Genomic DNA, 18,641 nt, shown 5'->3' on the forward strand with positions numbered 1-18,641 from the left:
CACCCCCCCTTCTCCCCCTCCCCCTCCCTCCCCCTCCCACCCCACCTCAAAATGCTAATGGCACATTATTAGGGTTATGGCAAGAACTATAGAATATACTGCTTGGCTGACATCCAATATTGGATGAGCAGAAACTTCCACCAATGAATTTTCCGAAGACTGAAGCCATTATCTTCAATTCCCACTACAAACTACATTCCCTCACCACTGACTCCATCCCGCTGCCTGCCAGCTCTCTGAGGTTGAGCCAAATTGCTCACAACCTCAGCATTCTAACTGACCCCAAGCTGAGCTTCCGACCCCATATCCTCTCCTTCATCAAGACCGCCTACTTCCACCTCCCTAACATCGCTCATCTCCACTCCTGCCTCAGTTCATCTGCTGCTGAAATCCGCATCCATGCTTTTGTTACCTCTAGACTCAACTATTGCAATGCTCTCCTTACCAACCTCCCATCTTCCACCTTCCGTACATTTGAGCTCATCCAAAACTCTGTTATCCATAAACTGTTAACCCATCACCCCCTGTGCTTTCAGACCTACATTGGCTTCCAGTCCAACAACTCAATTTTAATATCCTCTTCTTTGTTTACAAGTCCCTCAATGACGCCACCCATCCCTATCTCTGCAACCTCTTTCAGACCTGCAATCCTCTTAGATCTCTGCATTCCTCCAATTCTGGCCTCTTGCACATCATTGATTTCCATCACTCCACCATTGGTGGATGTGTCTTCCGCTGCCTTGGCCCTCAGCTCTGGAATTCCCTCCCTTAAACCTCTCTCTCCTCCTTTAAGACGCTCCAGCAAACATATCTTCTTGGTCAAGCTTTTATACAATTGTCCTAATATCTTCTCCTGTGGCTCGGTGCCCCTGTAAAGTGCTTTGGGACATTTTATTACATTAAAGGCATTATATAAATTCAAGTTATTGTTGTTGTTGATGCAGAATACAAAAATCAAGATGCAAAGGTGCATCTGTATAAAACCTCAGTAAGACCACAGTTGCAGTTTTGGACTACACACTATAAGATATTGAGGCACTAATTTACTTAACAGCTAAATTATTGTTCAACTGGAATCTGGCCTACTTGAAAAGCATTTGTCTGATTGGAGTTTCACTTGCATCTTCAATAGCTAAGAAAGCAAATGGCTCATTTGCACTCTTGTTGACATCCTCGTTAATTCTCGGTTCATCTGTGAACTTGCAATGGTAAAGATATCCACAATCATAACCTGCCTGAAAAAAACACATTAAAGATCGTCAGTCAGAGTTCAGTGTGATTGGCCCAGAAGCTTCAAAACACACTTACTGTTGCTGTTCCCAGCACACACACTGTGACCCAGAAACAGCCTCACATCAATGCTGGCATTTGCTCATTTACAAGTGGAGCTTCTGAACTGTTTCTCCACTGGAATATCAGGGATTTATCAGCCAAACCAAGAGAGGAAAGAGGCAGAATGCGGTTCCCAGCAAATGCAACTGTCTTCCCGAGAAAGGATAAAGAGCCCAAGATCCTCCTCCAGCCCCTTCCCCCCCTCCCCCAGTCGGAGTCCAAGGGGGAGAAATTCATTATCGCGTGGGGCGATCATTTTTGAAAGCGGGAAAACTTAGCGGCAGGCGCTAATGCTTCCCAGCTTTCCAAAAAATTGGCTTTAGCACTCCAGGAAGGAAGTGGAGTGCTAAATGAAGCGCTCCACTTCCTTCTTGGAGTGCTAAAGGATGCAGGCAGGGCGGAAACTTCAGCAGCGCTGCACACTGGGCCGTGCAGCGCTGCCGCGTTCAAAGGGCCCTTTCTTCTCTTAAAGGGAAGGGCCATCACTGCAGGCTCTGCAATTTAAAATGGACCTACCTGGACCACCAAGGGAGCGGTGAACCCGTGCGATCAGGCCGGCACTCAAGCAGAGCAGCAGGCTGAAAGCGCGCGTGCGAAGAAAATGGCATCAGCAAAAGAAGTTTTTTTTTAAACTTACCTCGGCCACCTCGCCTTTAATGAGCGCCCCGATAGTGGTCAGCCGCCCGATCCACATCTCCTGCAGCTGCCGCTTTCTCCGTCCCACGCTGCTGCAGGGGGCGAAAGTGAATTTCGAGCCCAGAGCACTAACGGACATTGCGCACGGTGATGACATCACGATCTCCGGGCGCAGGAGATCGGGGTGCAATGCCGCAACGCCGCCGCTAAACTCCCGCCCAATATTGTGGGAGTCAATGTCAGCGCGTGCCCAGTCGCAAAGACATTTGCGCCCTATTAGCGCACCCAGGGGCGCTAGTGAGAGGCACAAATGCACCCAATTTCTCCCTGCAAAAGTATATCCCGTTTCCATGGGTCACTTCACCATACTCCATATTGAGAAACGGAATGATAGTACCCTCCCCTACAACCAGCCAACAGCAGCACCCTTGACTGAAAACATTCAAATCAAGAACCACAGGGACACAAAGCTCATTCAGAACCAGGCCCCAATAACAGAGCCAGCACATCACAGCTGCCTGCGATTGAAAACCACTCAGACCAAAACACAGCATGCAGCGAAGCCCATTCAGGCACATGGACATAAATTAGAATACTCCGTGAAATCTTTCTGACAACTATCCAGGTCTTTCACATGGAGCTCCTTAAGCATTGCATTGCAACGTCTCAGACAGAACAGCGAATTAAAAAGCTGGAGATCCCCAAGCTCAAAGATGATGAAAAGGTCATGCTAATATAAGCCCCCAAGGTGCATCTACTACAGAGAGACCAGGGGATGGCCAGAAAAAATTAACACTGAACAAGTTGGATCATCACAATAACAATCCAGAACACTGGTACCCCTGAAGGGCAGGAAGTATGGGACCAATCCCCTTTCTTTAGAAGACCATCATATCCCTCCTACAGCTAGATGTTACAGCATGCTCACACAACATTCAGACCCATCCTTATAGTTTGCTGATCCATTATGGCCTTCATATTATATATTCAATTTCCAGACCAAAAAGATGACAACATACTGGGTCAAATTCCAGAGGGCCTATTCCTTGCAGTCACACTCATTTTGATAAAACTTTCCCACCGTCCTTCCAGAAGCTTTTAGGACACCAACAATCATATTAATACACAAAAATACTCTCTGTTCACCTTATAGACCCATAGCCTTGCCCACCATCAACTACAAAGTACTGGCCAAGATCCTGTCCACCAAGCTGGACCTGCTTTCCCCTGGACATCAACACTAACCAAATGGCAATATTTGATGCCTATTTAATGTGGGATTGTTTTGGGAATGTTTTTGTGGGTTTTGTTAGGTTCGCCACCTCCCCCCCAACCTCCCCCCACCCTCTCGGAACGCTCCCTGGCCGGCTGTTTCACTCAAGAGTTTCCCAACCTAGTGTCAAGAGAGCCTCCCTTAACGCTCCCTCAGGGCCCAGATGCCCATACGTAACAACTAAAATACTAACTATTCCCGGCCACTAACTTTCCCACCCTGCCGCCATTATCGCCCCCAAAAATAAAAGCCTAAACTCCAGGTCTAAGAGTTCCATTTGCCTTTAAGATGTATTATCCTATATATGGGCATTTTCAATTGATCTGTGCATCTGAACACCAAGGTCCCTCTGTTCCTCTATTCCATTTAAAATCTTAACATTTCCCCAGTCTTACTACTAAAATACATTACTGCAACAATTTTCTAGATTGAACTGCATTTGTCACTGTTAGAATATTTTGAGAAGATTTTAAAAGTACATCTATCGTAGCATTCTTTCGCTTAGGTTTTCAGGGCTGGATTTTCGTTGGGCTTGCGCCTCTATTAGCGCCCCAGCGGGGCATTAATGGGTCTGCGAATAATTTCCGCCCGGGCAGCCAGCATCCTGCGCCCCACCGAGAGATTTGGAGCCGGTTTTGCGGCTGTGCTGAGCAGTATCGCCTGGGAGTGTCGCACCGGTGTGCAACGCCCCGATATCGTTCCAATCTCGAAATGCGCCTCACGCTGGCCCAGTAGCACCCCGTAGCCAACCCGCCTGAAAAACCAGGTGGTCAGAGCTGGTGGTGAGGGAAGGAATGACCAAATGAGGTAAGTGTAACTGGGTTTTTTTGTTTTATTTTTGCAATTTATCTTTATGTGGGATGAGCAATGTATTAGGAATGTTTCCTGTGGAAGCCTCTCTGAGGGCATCTGAAGCCGGTTCTTTAGCAAGGGATTTTCAGTTGCTCAGCCAGCCTCACCTCCCAAGAGAGGTGTGGAACGCTTCCCTTAGCCCTCCGCTCCACACTCGGGCCAGCTGCTGAATTTTGTGGCTGCAGACGCAACCATTTCCCGCCGCAAAATGTATCACCCTGCTGCCATTATTGCCTAAAAATGTCTCCGGCTGAAAATCCAGCCCGAAATGTGATAGCAATAGTGCAAGAAAGAGAAAATCTTAATCTTGTCTCTAAATATGAACAGACAGTTTGGAAATGCAAGGGCAGAAAATGATAAACACCCAGGTTAAGAAAAGACTTATACCCTGATATGAGACTAGTTGCTGAGATACCACATGCCACAGTAAAAAATAAAGATAAAGATTAGAAGCTGGGTAAACACCTAAAAATGCAGCCTCAGCTAAACGTGCAATTACGTATTATGTAGGTGCAGGCTAAGGTTGTATTATAGTCTAAGAATAGAACCTGTTTCCCCCCCTCAAGGCAGCACGTTCTCGAGGTGGTCAGAGGCCATGCAGCAGCTTGGATGGCCTGGAAATGGTCACTCCACACCTTGGAAACGGGACTGCATTGTTCCCTTGGGGGTTGGAGCGCTCTCAAGGTCTGTTGGACGCCTACAGCCATGCAGGCAACCATAGACAACCAAAAGTGATCACTCCGGGCCTGGGAACTCGGTTGTATTATTTGCACATCATCTTGTCATTTAACAGAAAACTGTAGAACAGTTAGAGAAAATCTAATACGGTTATTAATCCATGTACTAAAGCTAGTTATAAAAAACATTCATGCATAAATCATGAGCTGAGGTATTGTTCCTCGACTAACAACCCTTTGTTGTGATGGTAGCCACAGAGGAAATCTGCCAACAGCCACATTATCTGCTCATCCAGCCATCGTTCACAATTTGCCATATGCCCTAATTTGGTGTCGTATTGATCCCTCAGTTCCCAAATCGAGATCACTTTTGTAGAGAGTAAATAAGAGTGGCCCACCATGCACCACACCATTCTATTCTGAGAAACTTACTCTATTCCTACTCTTTGCTGACTACTACCAACCATCTCTCTCTCCACGTATCCACAAGCTCCATAGTTGTATTATATTTACAATAAGTCTCTCATACAGTACCTTTAATGATTTTTGAAGTACATATAAATGACATCCACTGCATTTCCTTTACCTATCCTATGATTTCTTCAAAGGTTGGCTGAACACAGCCAGCCTTTTAGAAATCCATACTGATTGGCCATGTTTCTTCAAGTACTTAACAATTTAATTTTTTGAAATTCCTTCAAGGGATGTGGGTTTCGCTGGAAAGACAAGTATTTATTGCCCATTATTTGTTGCCCTCGAGAAGGTGGTGGTGAGCCTCCTTCTTGAACCGCTGCAGTTTTTTGTAGTGGACAACTGAATGGCTTGCAAGACCATTTCAGAGGGCAGTTAAGAGTCAACCACATTGCTATGTGGTCTGGAGTCACATAGGCCAGACCGGGAGGCGGATTTCCTTCAATGAAGATTTTAGTGAACCATTATAGTGAACGACAAACCGATAGTTTCAACAAGCAGCAGGAGATCGGGGACCAGATAAAAGGACGCGAAATCGACAGGCGCAGCACAACAAGCCACGGCCCAAACAGCACCAAATGGGAAGGTAAGAAGTAAAAAGAATCAAAATCGAAGTGTGATGTCGCAGGAAAGCAGGGAAGTGATTAGTTGGTCAGTTTCTCTCTCTTTTCTGGGGTATTGGTTTAAATTAAGAGCTGGAATTAAAAACAAAACTTAAAAACTTAATGAATTAAATACATTAGTGACGGCAGGGCAGGAGATGTGTGACTGCTGCTGCAAGTGGGAGCTGGTTGACCCCATTGAGGTCCACGGCGATCACATCTGCAGTGTCTGCAACTCGAGGAACTCCGGCTCCGTGTTGATGAGCTGGAGTCTGAGCTGCAGACACTACGACACATCAGGGAGGGGGAGAGTTACCTGGACGCTGTGTTCCAGGAGGCAGTCACTCCCCTTAGATTAATTAATTCAAATTTGGTCCGTGGTCAGGGACAGGAGGGTGTGACTATGAGTGAGGAAGGTATGGGGACCCAGGATGTAGTGATGGAGGAGCCTTGGCCCTTGCTCTTGTCCAACAGATTCGAGGCTCTTACTCCCTGTGTGGACGAGAGCAGGGACTGCAGGGAGGATGATCAAACTGACCACAGCACAGGGGGCCATTCAAGTGGGGGGAGTAAAAAGAAACATTGTAGTGGTAGGGGACAGTATCATTAGGGGGATAGATACTGTTCTCTGCAGCCGAGAGCGAGAGTCCCAAAGGCTGTGATGCCTGCCCGGTGCCAGGGTTAAGGACATCTCCTTTGGGCTGAAGAGAAACTTGGAGCGGGAGGGGGAAAATCCAGTTGTCGTGGTCCACGTGGCTACCAATGACATAGGTAGGACAAAGAAAGAGGTTCTGCTGAGAGAGTATGAGCAGCTAAATTAAAAAGCAGAACCACAGAGGTAATAATCTCTGGATTACTACCTGAGCTACGTGCAAATTTGCATAGGGTAAATAAGATCAGAGAGTTAAACACGGGGCTCAAAGACTGGTGTGGGAGAAATGGGTTTTGGTTCCTGGGACACTGGCACCAGTACTGGGGTAAGAGGGAGCTGTTCCGTTGGGATGGGCTCCACTTAAACCAGGCAGGGACTAGGGTCCTGGCCAATCTAATAATTGGACTGTAGAGAGGGCTTTAAGCTAAATAATGGGGAGGGGGGGGGAGAGAGGGTTCAGGTGAGCAAAAATGTAAAAACTCAAAGAGAAAGAAGAAGGCAATAGAGCAGGATAGTGACGAGGGAAATGATAATCAGAGTGTGACAGGAAGGGGCAGAATGTATAAGAATAAGAGTGTATCAGAAAGTGGGGTTAAAGCAGGGAAGAATGGTAAAAAGACAAAATTAAAAGCTTTTTATCTGAATGCACGCAGCATTTGTAACAAGATGATGAGTTGACAGCACAAATAGATATAAATGGGTATGATTTGATAGCCATTACATGGTTGCAAGGTGACCAAGGTTGGGAATTGAATATTCAGGGGTACCTGACAATTCGGAAGGATAGACAGAAGGGAAAAGGAGGTGGGGTAGCTCTGTTAATAAAGGATGATCAGTGCAGTAGTGAGAAACGATACTGGCTCAGAAGATCAAGATATAGAATCAGTTTGGGTGAAGATAAGAAATAATAAGGGGAAAAAGTCACTGGCGGGCGCAGTGTATAGGCCCCCTAATAGTAGCTACACTGTTGGACGGAGATCAAGAAATAATGGAGGCTTGTAAGAAAGGTATGGCAATAATCATGGGCAACTTTAATTTTCACATTGATTGGGCAAATCAAATTGGCCTTGGTGGCCTTGAGGAAGAGTTCTGCAATGGTTGTGCAGTATTGAGTCTGCCAAGGCTCCGAGGTCTCTCTCAATTATTTCAAACCCAGTCATGGAGTTTCTTTATGAAGTACTTTTCACTTGTCTGCACTAAATGTAACCTGATATTGCTGAAATTGAACACAGACATATAAAGTACTGAACAGATAGCGGTTAGCTGAGCCAATCAGCCAAGTGACATTGTTTAAAAGTGTGATGCACATGGATGGACACCAATGAATGGATGGCAATGGTGCCGCCAAATTCCTCAATGTTCTCCTGCTGCACCACCGTAACTTCCGGGGAAGCTCAGTCGAAATCGTGCTTAAACACGTAAATGGAGCTTCCACTAAACCTGTGCCAGCAGAGCGGTAGATGCAGAGGACTTTAACTATTCAAATTTCAGAACAAACACAACTAAACACTAGAATATCTAAAGCATATTCAACAATGGCAGTATATATAGAGGCTGCAAGTAGAATCTTACAGCACAGGAGGCGCCCATTCGGCCCACCATGCCTGGGCCGGCTCTTTGAATGAGAATTATTGCCAATTAACCTAAATCTGTGTCCTCTGGTTACCGACCCTGCTGCCACTGGAAACACTTTCTCCTTATTTACTCGAACAAACCCCTTCATAATTTTGAACACCTCTAATCAACCTCCACTTCACCTTCTCTGCTCTAAGGAGAGCAACCCCAGCTTCACCAGTCTCTTCACATAACTGAAGTCCCTAATCTCTGGCATTACTCTCGTAAATCTCCTCTGCACCCTCTCCAAGGCCTCTTAAAGTACTTGAATGCTTAATTAACAGGCATCTTAGACCTTAGGAATTCATTTGTCCAACCCTCAATTTGTTATGATATTTAAAACTTACCACAGACAACCAGAATGCCCCTGGCCTTGAGTAGAAACCACACAATATGGCATTTGGTTCAGGAGGAATGTAGATCATTGGGAGTTCCTCCTCCTTCTCCTCCTCCTCTTCTTCCTCTTCTACTTCCTCTTCCTCTTCCTCAGCGGCCAAGTCTGGATTCTCTTCCTTCATTTTCTTCTTTTTTTGGAGCAGTTCTTGTTTTTCTCGCTCTTTTTCTTCCTTTATCAGCTGCCTCCGTTGAATCTCTGCGTTTCTCTATCACAACAAAACAGACAGGAGTGCAATGATTAGAAATGTTCACGAAGCTTATCTCTGCGTATTGCCAAACGACAATGCCCTTGGTTCAGTTTTTACAGTGTGTTCTCAGGATGCAAGTTTCACTGGCAAAGTCCATCTCTATATAGCCACAACGAATGAAGAGTCAACGCAAAGGCCCCGATATTTACGGAGAGGCAGGGAGGGAGCGGGGCAGCGCGGGGAAACCCAGCAAGGCCGGGGGCGCAGCTGTCCTTCCCACTTTAATGGCAAGATTGGGCTTAAAATTGCGGCCTCTCCGGGTGCATACAATGTGTGCACACACCCAAGGAGTCCTCGCAAATGCCGGTTCTCAACGTGATGCAAATGCACCGAGAACCAGCTTTTGCGATTTTGACAGATCGCACACAACCCCAGGACATTTGCAGGGCAGAGATGTGGGCTATTTGCCCAACTCCTGCCCAGTGAATGTCCTTCAAACTCTTACACCTGGTAAAGGCATGAGTATAGCCTATTTTTTACCAACATAAGAGTTTTAAAACAGAGAAAAATTCAATGTAATCACTCATTTTTATATTAAAAACCCTGTCCATTAAGTTTATTTTTAACCCTATTAAAACATGTTAAAAAAAATTCAAATTTTTTTTTTCTAAAACATTTAAGTTACATTCAATTTCAAATATGTGAGGTGGTTTTTTTATTTATGTTGTGTTTGTGTTTTTGAGGGGTTATTCTCATTGATAGTAATGAGCGCTCCCATTATAATCAATGGGAATACTAGATGGTGGTCCAGGCCCACGTGCTCCCAGGATATGAATACCATCCTGGAAGACATGTTCCTGTACGCCGGACTGCGAAACTAGGCCTCCGACCGCAATCCGACTTTTCCCCGGGATTACCAGGTATTTTGATACATTTTTTTCCGGTTGGAGGCATTCGCCCGAAGGAAGCCTCCGACCGCAATTTCCGCCCTACCCCCCATTATCATTTTTCAATTTCATTCCCCACCCGCGAGCCGGCCAAATTGATAGGCGGCCGGCTGCCGGACGAGAATACCAGCGGCTGGAGACTGCAGTCGAGGACAATCTCTGGCGACCGCAATTGTAAATCAACTCTCAGTTGGCAGAGATTGGAAGTTCGGGGGAGTGAGGTCAGCCGCGATCAGCAGAAGGGAGGCCGATAGCTGGCTTGACGTCCATCCAGGTCAGTGTTTGGAGCATGGGCAGATACAACAGGAGCGGTGAGGTCGGGGCGAAGGAACGGCGAGAGATGGTAGCGGGGCCCAGGAGAGGCAAGGGCCCAGGAGAGGCAAGGGCCCAGGGGCAGCATGGGTCAGCCCACACTGCGATATGTGTGCACACTAGGTCCGTGCAGCAGAGCTGGTCTCCAGTCGTCTTGGGTAATCCTTGCCACTGGACCAAGACCTTGCTCTGTCAAGCCCGTGTGGTGGCTGTTGTGTAATGGTCACCACACGTTAAAAATATCCACGCACAGGCATCTTCCACCCTTCAGGATGTAGCTCAGGACCTGGAATATTAGGTCCTTCATTGAAACACCTGTGAACTCATCCTTTTTTGGCGTGGAAGCAAGTCATCCGTGTTTCAAGGGACTGCCTATGATGATGATGATGAGGGGCCAGGACCTTCTGAACCTTGGATGCCAGGATGGCACTGGCCTTCCTAGTGCCAGCGCTGCTACGGGACCAAATAATGAGAATTGCGTCGCGATGATGCAATTCTTTTATTGAAATTTAAATTGATTGCGTACCCATATTTGGGCAGATGTATTACAGACAGACAGGTAGATAAATACATAGAAACAGGCCATTCGGGCCAACAAGTCCACGTCAGTGCTTACCCTCCACTCGTGCAAGTACGTAGCGAGTTAAGCAAGTAGAGGTGGACGCAGCGAGTTGGATAGACTGGTTGGTAGGTAAATAGGTTGATTAATTTAAGAGGCTGGTGTGAATATAAAATCATAGATACAACAACAACAGCAACTTGTATTTATATAGCACCTTTAAAGTACTAAAACATTCCAGGGCACTTTACATGAGTGATGGGTGTTAGAAGACAAAATTTAGACACTGAGCCACAGAAGAAATTAGCACAGATGGCCAAAAGCTTGGTCAAAGAGGTAGGTTTTAAGTAGCGTCTTAAAGGAGGAAAGAGTGGTAGAGAGGGGGAGAGGTTTAGGAGGGAGTTCCAGAGGTTAGGGCCTAGGCAACAGAAGGCACGGCCACCAATGGCTGAGCGATTATAATCAGGGATGCACAAGAAAGCAGAATTAGAGGAGTGTAGATATCTCGGGGGGGGGGGGGGGGGCGGGGGGTGGCGGTGGCATTGTTGGGCTGAAGGAAATGACAGAGATAAGGAGGGACGAGGCCATGGAAGGATTTGAAAACAAGGATGAGAATTTTAAAATCGAGGCGATGCTTAACCGGGAGCTAATGGAGACCAGCAAGCACAGGGATGATGGGTGATATAGCACGGAAGGAGGCTGTAATGTATGCACCTGTGAGTATGCTCACAGGTTTGTAGAGCTGTTAACCCCCACAATAGGTTAAGTAGTTTACCCCCCCACCCCCCTCACAATAGGTTTAGTGTAGAGCTGTTGAGTTGAAAGTGGCTTAGGCAGTCACCTGATGTTCGCAAGACTCAATAAAACCCCAGTCAGGTGGGTTCAGAGGATCCATGATGAGGTTGGTGGCTGTGACCCAGTGTAGTGTGATTGTTAAACCTTGGCTAATAAACCAACTAGTTCTTAACTTGTCTTGCGATGAATTCTTAAGCAAAGAACCCATGAAACCAATACAATATAGAGGCCATTCAGCCCATCATGCCAGTGTCGGCTGAAAAATCGGGGCAACAGAGTTGTAGCCCTCTCTCTGATCGAAGCTCACATCTAGTGAGGCTCCACACTGGAAACACAGCCTCACAATGTAGCCTTATTCCAGTCTATCTTCTGTGGCATTGCACACAGTAAGTCTGAGAATATGGTCTCTCTTAGCTGACTTTATGTCCCTGTTTCCCTGCCTCTTCTGCTTTTCTCTCTCTCTCTCTCTCTTTTCTTCTCTTCTGTCTCTCCCTGTATTTTTATTTACTTTTGTGTTGGAAGTAAGATGCATTTGGGGTTGGGGTTATGAGGAAAATGTGGCCCTCAACAGCTGCATTCCCATCCTCCCCCAATCACTCGTATTTGTCCTACCCCTTTTCACTACCCATTGCCCTTCTTCCAGGACCCTCACTCCCATTACTACCAGTAACTCTTTCCTTTTGAACCCCCAGTCAGCCTCTGTATCCTCCCCTTCCCCTTTCTCTGATGTTACTCACCTCACCCTCTGTCCACTCCTCCCCCCACCCGTTTCCCTCAAGGGTGGGTGGTAAGAGATCAGAGGCCTCTCACCTCAAGCTGTTTCCATCCTCTTACTCTCCCATCCAACCTGTTTTCCTCAAAAAAGACTTTGCTTGCTGTCACAATTCAATTTGAAAATTAGTCAAATTAGTCTTTTGCTCTACTTGATGTCTTTCTCTCTGTCTCACTGGTCTTAATAATGATCCAATCTCCATCTCACAGCTATAAGCAATTAATATTGCCCTTCTCTAACCATCAACAGAACACAAGATTATTAGATGTCTTCAAATGTTTTATTTCAATACGAAGAAACGCACTTCCTCTGTCTGTACCTCTCTCACCATTCCCCCTCAACTTAAAACAGTTTAAAGAATCTAACCAAAAGCTACAACAGGTGCATCATTGGAATACTTATAGCCGGTGAGTTTGTACAATATTTATCTCTTGCCCTCACTAGGGTGCAGTATTTTTTTTTAAATTATTCTGGGATGTGGGCATTGCTGGCCTCAGTGCTTCTTCCAAGTGGTGTTCGACATGGAGGAGCACTGATTCATCAGCTGAGGGAGGGTGGTAGGTGGTAATCAGCAAGTTTCCTTGCCCATGCTTGACCTGAAGCCATGAGACTTCATGGGGTCCGGACTCAATGTTGAGGAGTCCCATGGCCACTCCCTCCCGACTGTATACCACTGTGCTGCCACCTCGGGTGTCCTGCTGGTAGGACGGGACATTCCCTGAGATGGTGATGGAGGAGTTTGGCTGAAAGGTATGATTCTCTGTGTATGACAATGTCAGGCTGTTCCTTGACTAGTCTGTGGGACAGCTCTCCCAATTTTGGCACAAGTCCCAGATATTAGTGAGGAGGACTTTGCAGGGTCGACTGGGCTGGGTGTGCCGTTGTCGTGTCCGATGTCGGTTTCTACCTTAACTGTTTCCCTGAATATCTTGAAAACTTCAATCAAATCATCCATTAACCTCCTAAATTCTAGGAACACAACTCTAATTTGTGTAATCTCTCCTCGTAACTAACTCTTGAAGTCCAGGTATCATTCTGGTAAATCTACGCTGCACTCCCTCAATGGCCAATATATCCATCCTAAGGTGCGGTGACCAACATGGCTCACAGTACTCCAGGTATGGTCTAACCGGGGTTTTGTATAACTTATGCCTCCTTAGGGCGATCTTGGGCCTAAGTGGAGGAAGAGCATCCAGGAGAGCACTGAGCACCTCGAGTCTCGAGTCTCGTCGCCGAGAGCATGCAGAAACCGAGCGTAGACAGTGGAAGGAGCGTGTGGCAAACCAGACTCCCCACCCACCCTTTCTTTCAACCACTGTCTGTCCCACCTGTGACAGAGACTGTAATTCCCGTATTGGACTGTACAGTCATATGAGAACTCACTTTGAGAGTGGATGCAAGTCTTCCTCGATTTCGAGGGACTGCCGATGATGATGATATGCCCCCTTCTACTCTAGTCCTCCAAATATAATGCCCAGCATTCCACTAGCCTTTTTGATTATTTTCTGTACCTGTTCATGATATTTTAATGATCTTTATACATGAACCCCCAAGTCTCTTTGGACCTCCACTGTTTTTGACTTTTTACCATTTAGAAAGTACCCAGTTCTATCCTTTTTAGGTCCAAAGTGGATGACCTCACATTTGCTTACACTGAAATCCATTTGCCACAGTTTTGCCCATTCACTTAATCTATCAATATCCCTTTGTAATTTTATGCTTTCATCTACATTGCCTATAAGGTTGCCTATCTTTGTGTCATCAGCAAATTTGGATATATAAATTTCTGTGCTATCATCCAAGTCATTAATAAATTTTGCGAATAGTTGAGGCCCCAAACAGATCCCTGTGGAACACTGTTAGTCACATTCTGCCAATTTGAGTATATACCCATTATATAAATCATAGAAATTTACAGCACGGAAGGAGGCCATTTCGGCCCATTGTGTTTGCACCGGCCGACCAAGAGCTATCCAGCCTAATCCCACTTTCCAGCTCTTGGTCCGTAACCCTGTAGTTCACAGAACTTTAAGTGCACATCCAAGTATCATTTAAATGTGGTGAGGGTTTCTGTCTCTACCACCCTTTTATACACCTCAACCAGGTTTTCCCTTAGCCTCCTCTGTTCCAAAGAAAACAAACCCAGCATCTCCAATCTTTCCGCATAGCCAAAATTCACCAGTCCAGGCAACATTCTTGTAAATCTCCTCTGCACCCTTTCCAGTGCAATCACATCTTTTCTGTAATTTGGTGACCAGAACTGCACACAATACTGCAGCATAATGTCCTTGCTCTTTTATTCCATGCCTCAACTAATAAAGGCAAGTATTCCGTATGCCTTCCTCACAACCTTATCTACCTGGTCTGCTACTTTCAGGGATCTGTGGACTTGCACCCCAAGGTCCCTTTGTTCCTCTACACTTCTCAGTCTCGTATCATTTAATGTGTACTTCCTTGCCTTGTTAGGCCACCCCAAATGCATTACCTCATACTTATCTGGATTGAATTCCATTTGACACTGTTCTGCCCACCTGACCAGTCCACAGCTTTCTTCTTCATTATCAACCACACAGCCTACTTTAGTGTCATCTGCAAACTTCTTAATCAAACCCCCAACATTTAAGTCCAAGTCATTGATATATACCACAAAGAACACGGGACCCAGCACTGAGCCCTGCAGAACCCCACTGGATACAGCCTTCCAGTCACAAAAACACACATCACCCATTACCCATTACCCTTTGCTTCGTGCCTCTGAGCCAATTTTGGATCTGACTTGCCACTTTGCCCTGGATCCCCTGTGCTTTTATTTCCGTAACCAGTCTGCCATGTGGGACCTTATCATCATCATAGGCAGTCTCACTCTAAACATGAGTCCTTAGGTGGCTGAACAGTCCAATACGAGAACAACAGTCCCTGTCACAGGTGGGACAGATAGTCGTTGAGGAAAAGGGTGGGTGGGACTGGTTTGCCTCACGCTCTTTCCGCTGCCTGTGCTTGATTTCTGCATGCTCTCAGCGATGGGGCTCGAAGTGCTCAGCGCCCTCCCGGATGCACTTCCTCCACTTAGGGCTGTCTTTAGCCAGGGACACCCAGGTGTCAGTGGGGATGTTGCATTTTATCAGGGAGGCTTTGAGGGTATCCTTGGAACGTTTCATCTGCCCACCTTTGGCTCATTTGCCGTGAAGAAGTTCCGAGTAGAGCGCTTGCTTTGGGAGTCTTGTGTCTGGCATGCGAACAGTGCAGTGTCTGGCCTTTATTAATCCATGTCTTTCCAAATGAAGATTTATCCTGTCTCTCAGGATGTTTTCCAATAATTTTCCCACAACTGAGGTTAGGCTGACTGGCCTGTAATTACATGGTCTATCCCTTTCTTCCTTTTTAAACAAGGTACAACATTAGCAGTCCTCCAGTTCTCTAGCACTGCACCTGTAGCCAGAGAGGATTGAAAAATGATGGTCAGAGCCTCTGCTATTTCCTCTCTTGCTTCTCTTAATGGCCTGGGATACATTTCATCTGGGCCTGGGGATTTATCCACTTTCAAAGCTGCTAAACCCTTAATACTTCCTCTCGCACTATGTTTATCTCGTCTAATATTTTACACTCCTCCTCCCTCATTGCAAAGTCTGCATCGCTCATCTCTTTTATGAAAACAGATGCGAAGTATTCATTATGAATGCTTCCCACATCTTCTGCTTCCACAGATTTCCTTTATGATCTCGAATAGACCCCACTCTTTCTCTAGTTATCCTATTGCTCTTAATGTATTTATAAAACATTTTGGGGTTTTCCCTGATTTTACATGCCAACATTTTCATGCTCTCTCTTTGCTTTTCTGATATCATTTTTTATTGCACCCCGACACCTCTTATACTCCTCTAGAGTTTCTGCAGTGTTGAGTTCCCGGTATCTGTCATAAGCTTCCCTTTTTTGCTTTATCTTACCCTGTGTGTTCCTTGACATCCAGGGGGCTCTAGATTTGTCAGCCCACCCTTTTTTTAAAGGGAACATACCTGCTCTGTACCCTCAGGATCTATTCCTTGAATGCTTCCCACCGCTCTGACATTGATTTACCATCAAGTAGCCATTTCCAATCCACTTTGGCCAAATCCCATCTCAGCTCAGCAAAATTGGCTTTACCCAATTGAGAACTTTTATTCCTGGACCCCTTTGTCCTTTTCCATAACTACTCTAAATCTTACTGAATTATGATCCCTACTCTCTGTCTCCTGCCGCTCAGCCAATTTCCTAACCAGGTCAATAATTTGCCCTCAACTCCAGGAACTTCTACCTTAGTTAACAGTCTCTTATGTGGGACTTTATCAAATGCCTTCTGGAAGTCCATATAAATAACATCCATAGACATTCCCCTGTCCACTATGCACTGTAAACAATGAGTTTCGGCTTGTGTTTGGGCATGAAGTCCGGCTCCAGAGCATTGACAGGTAAAAGTCCAAGAGAGAGAGAAATAGACAGACACAGTGAGAGAGTAAACCTGCCAACTGCCAGCAACGGGAATTTGCAATGCTGGCATCAATCATTAGCTTACTTGCCAATAATGCACTGGCCTCCAGCTATTTATGCCCGAAATGAATGGAGCACTAAAGACACGCCTGGGAAGCTATGTGCACTGCATATTTTCAGGATGCACAATACAAATTCAGTTGGCAGCAATGTTACCCATAAATTTATTTGGGATCCTTTAAGGGGCTGCGGGGCGCCAATTCACAGACTCGCACAGGCACAAACTTTAACATTGCAAAGCCGGTCTCCGGGCTGCGCTGAACAGAGAGCTGCGTAGTCGCGCAGCTTATAGGGAACGTTGGTTGACAGAGCTTTGGGCAAAAATGCCATGTTCAAGCCCAGGCTTTTGGGAAAGGCTGAGGCCTTTAAAGAAAAACATTCATGAAGGTATTAAAAGAAACAAGAAAATTCACTGGATAAATTTTATGTTACAAAATATGTGAATATTAGATTTTTAACATTTTGTGTACACCTTTATTTTGGATATTAGAAATTTCAGCTACTAAGAAAAAAAATGGCAGGTGAAAGACATTTTCAGAAAGTATTTGGAGGGCTTTGTGGGAACACAGCGACCAAATTGCACAATCAGTGACATCTTTACATAGGCACCTCCCATTATACAAGAACACAAGAAATAGGAGCAGGAGTAGGCCATTTGACCCCGCGAGCCTGCTCCAATAAGATCATGGCTGATCCGATCATGGACTCAACTCCACTTCCCTGCTCACTCCCCCTAACTTTTTATTCCCTTATGACTCAAAAATCTGTCTATCTCCGCCTTAAATATATTCACTGACCCAGGGGCAGAGAATTCCACAGATTTACAACCCTCAGAGAAAAAATTACTCCTCATCTCAGTTTTAAATGGGTGGCCCCTGATTCTGAAACTGTGCCCCCTAGTTTTAGTTTCCCCTATGAGTGGAAATATACTCTCTGCATCCACCTTGTCGAGCCCTCTCATTATCTTATATGTTTCGATAAGATCACCTCTCATTCTTCTGAACACCAATGTGTATAGGCCCAACCTACTCAACCTATCTTCATAAGTCAACCCCCTCATCTCCGGAATCAACCTAGTGAACCTTTTCTGAACGGCCTCCAATGCAAGTATATTCTTCCTTAAATACGGAGACCAAAACTGTACGCAGTACTCCAGGTGTGGCCTCACCAATACCCTGCACAGTTGTAGCAGGACTTCTCTGCTTTTATATTCCATCCCCCTTGCAATAAAGGCTAACATTCCATTTGCCTTCCGGGTTACTTGCTGTATCTACCTACTAACTTTTTTTGTGTTTCATGCACAAGAACCCCCAGAACCCTCTGTACTACAGCATTTTGTAATTTCTCTCCATTTAAATAATAATTTGCTTTTTTATTTTTCCTGCCAAAGTGGATAATCTCACATTTTCCTACATTATACTCCATCTGCCAAATTTTTGCCCACATCCTTTTGCAAATTTTGTGTGTCCTCCTCACAATTTGCTTTCCTACCCATCTTTGTATTATCAGCAAACTTGGCTACATTATACTCAGTCACTTCATCCAAGTCATTAATATAGATTGTAAATAGTTGAGGCTCCAGTACAGATCCCTGCGGCACCCCACTAGTTACTGTTTGCCAACCAGAAAATGATCCATTTATCCCGACTCTCTGTTTTCTGTTAGTTAAGCCAATCCTCAATCCATGCTAATATATTACCCCCAACCCATGAACTTTTATCTTGTACAGTAACCTTTTATGTGATACCTTATCGAATGTCTTCTGGAAATCCAAATACACCACATCCACTGGTTCCCCCTTATCCACCCTGCTTGTTACATCCTCAAAAAACTCCAGCAAATTTGACAAACATGATTTCCCTTTCATAAAGCCATGATGACTCTGGCTTGATTGAATTATGCTTTTCCAAATGTCCTGCTACTGCTTCCTTAATAATGGACTCCAGCATTTTCCCAACTACAGATGTTAGGCTAACCAGTCTACAGTTTCCTGCTTTCTGTCTGCCTCTTTTTTTAAATAGTTATATTTGCAGGTTTCC

General features: G+C 45.4%; 1 protein-coding gene across 1 annotated transcript in view; it reads right to left on the reverse strand.

The window, feature by feature from the left end:
* LOC139275611 (cilia- and flagella-associated protein 44) overlaps positions 1 to 18,641 on the reverse strand; it is a 292,909-nt gene that overhangs the window by 168,087 nt on the left and 106,181 nt on the right. The window contains exons 16-17 of the mRNA XM_070892782.1: positions 8,457 to 8,711; positions 1,087 to 1,235 (exon numbers count right to left, since the gene is read on the reverse strand). Coding sequence (XP_070748883.1) covers positions 1,087 to 1,235; positions 8,457 to 8,711 — 404 coding nt within the window. The remainder of the gene's footprint in view (positions 1 to 1,086; positions 1,236 to 8,456; positions 8,712 to 18,641) is intronic.

This window comes from Pristiophorus japonicus, chromosome 11 (genome assembly GCF_044704955.1).
Source record: "Pristiophorus japonicus isolate sPriJap1 chromosome 11, sPriJap1.hap1, whole genome shotgun sequence".
NCBI classification, from domain to species: domain Eukaryota; kingdom Metazoa; phylum Chordata; class Chondrichthyes; family Pristiophoridae; genus Pristiophorus; species Pristiophorus japonicus.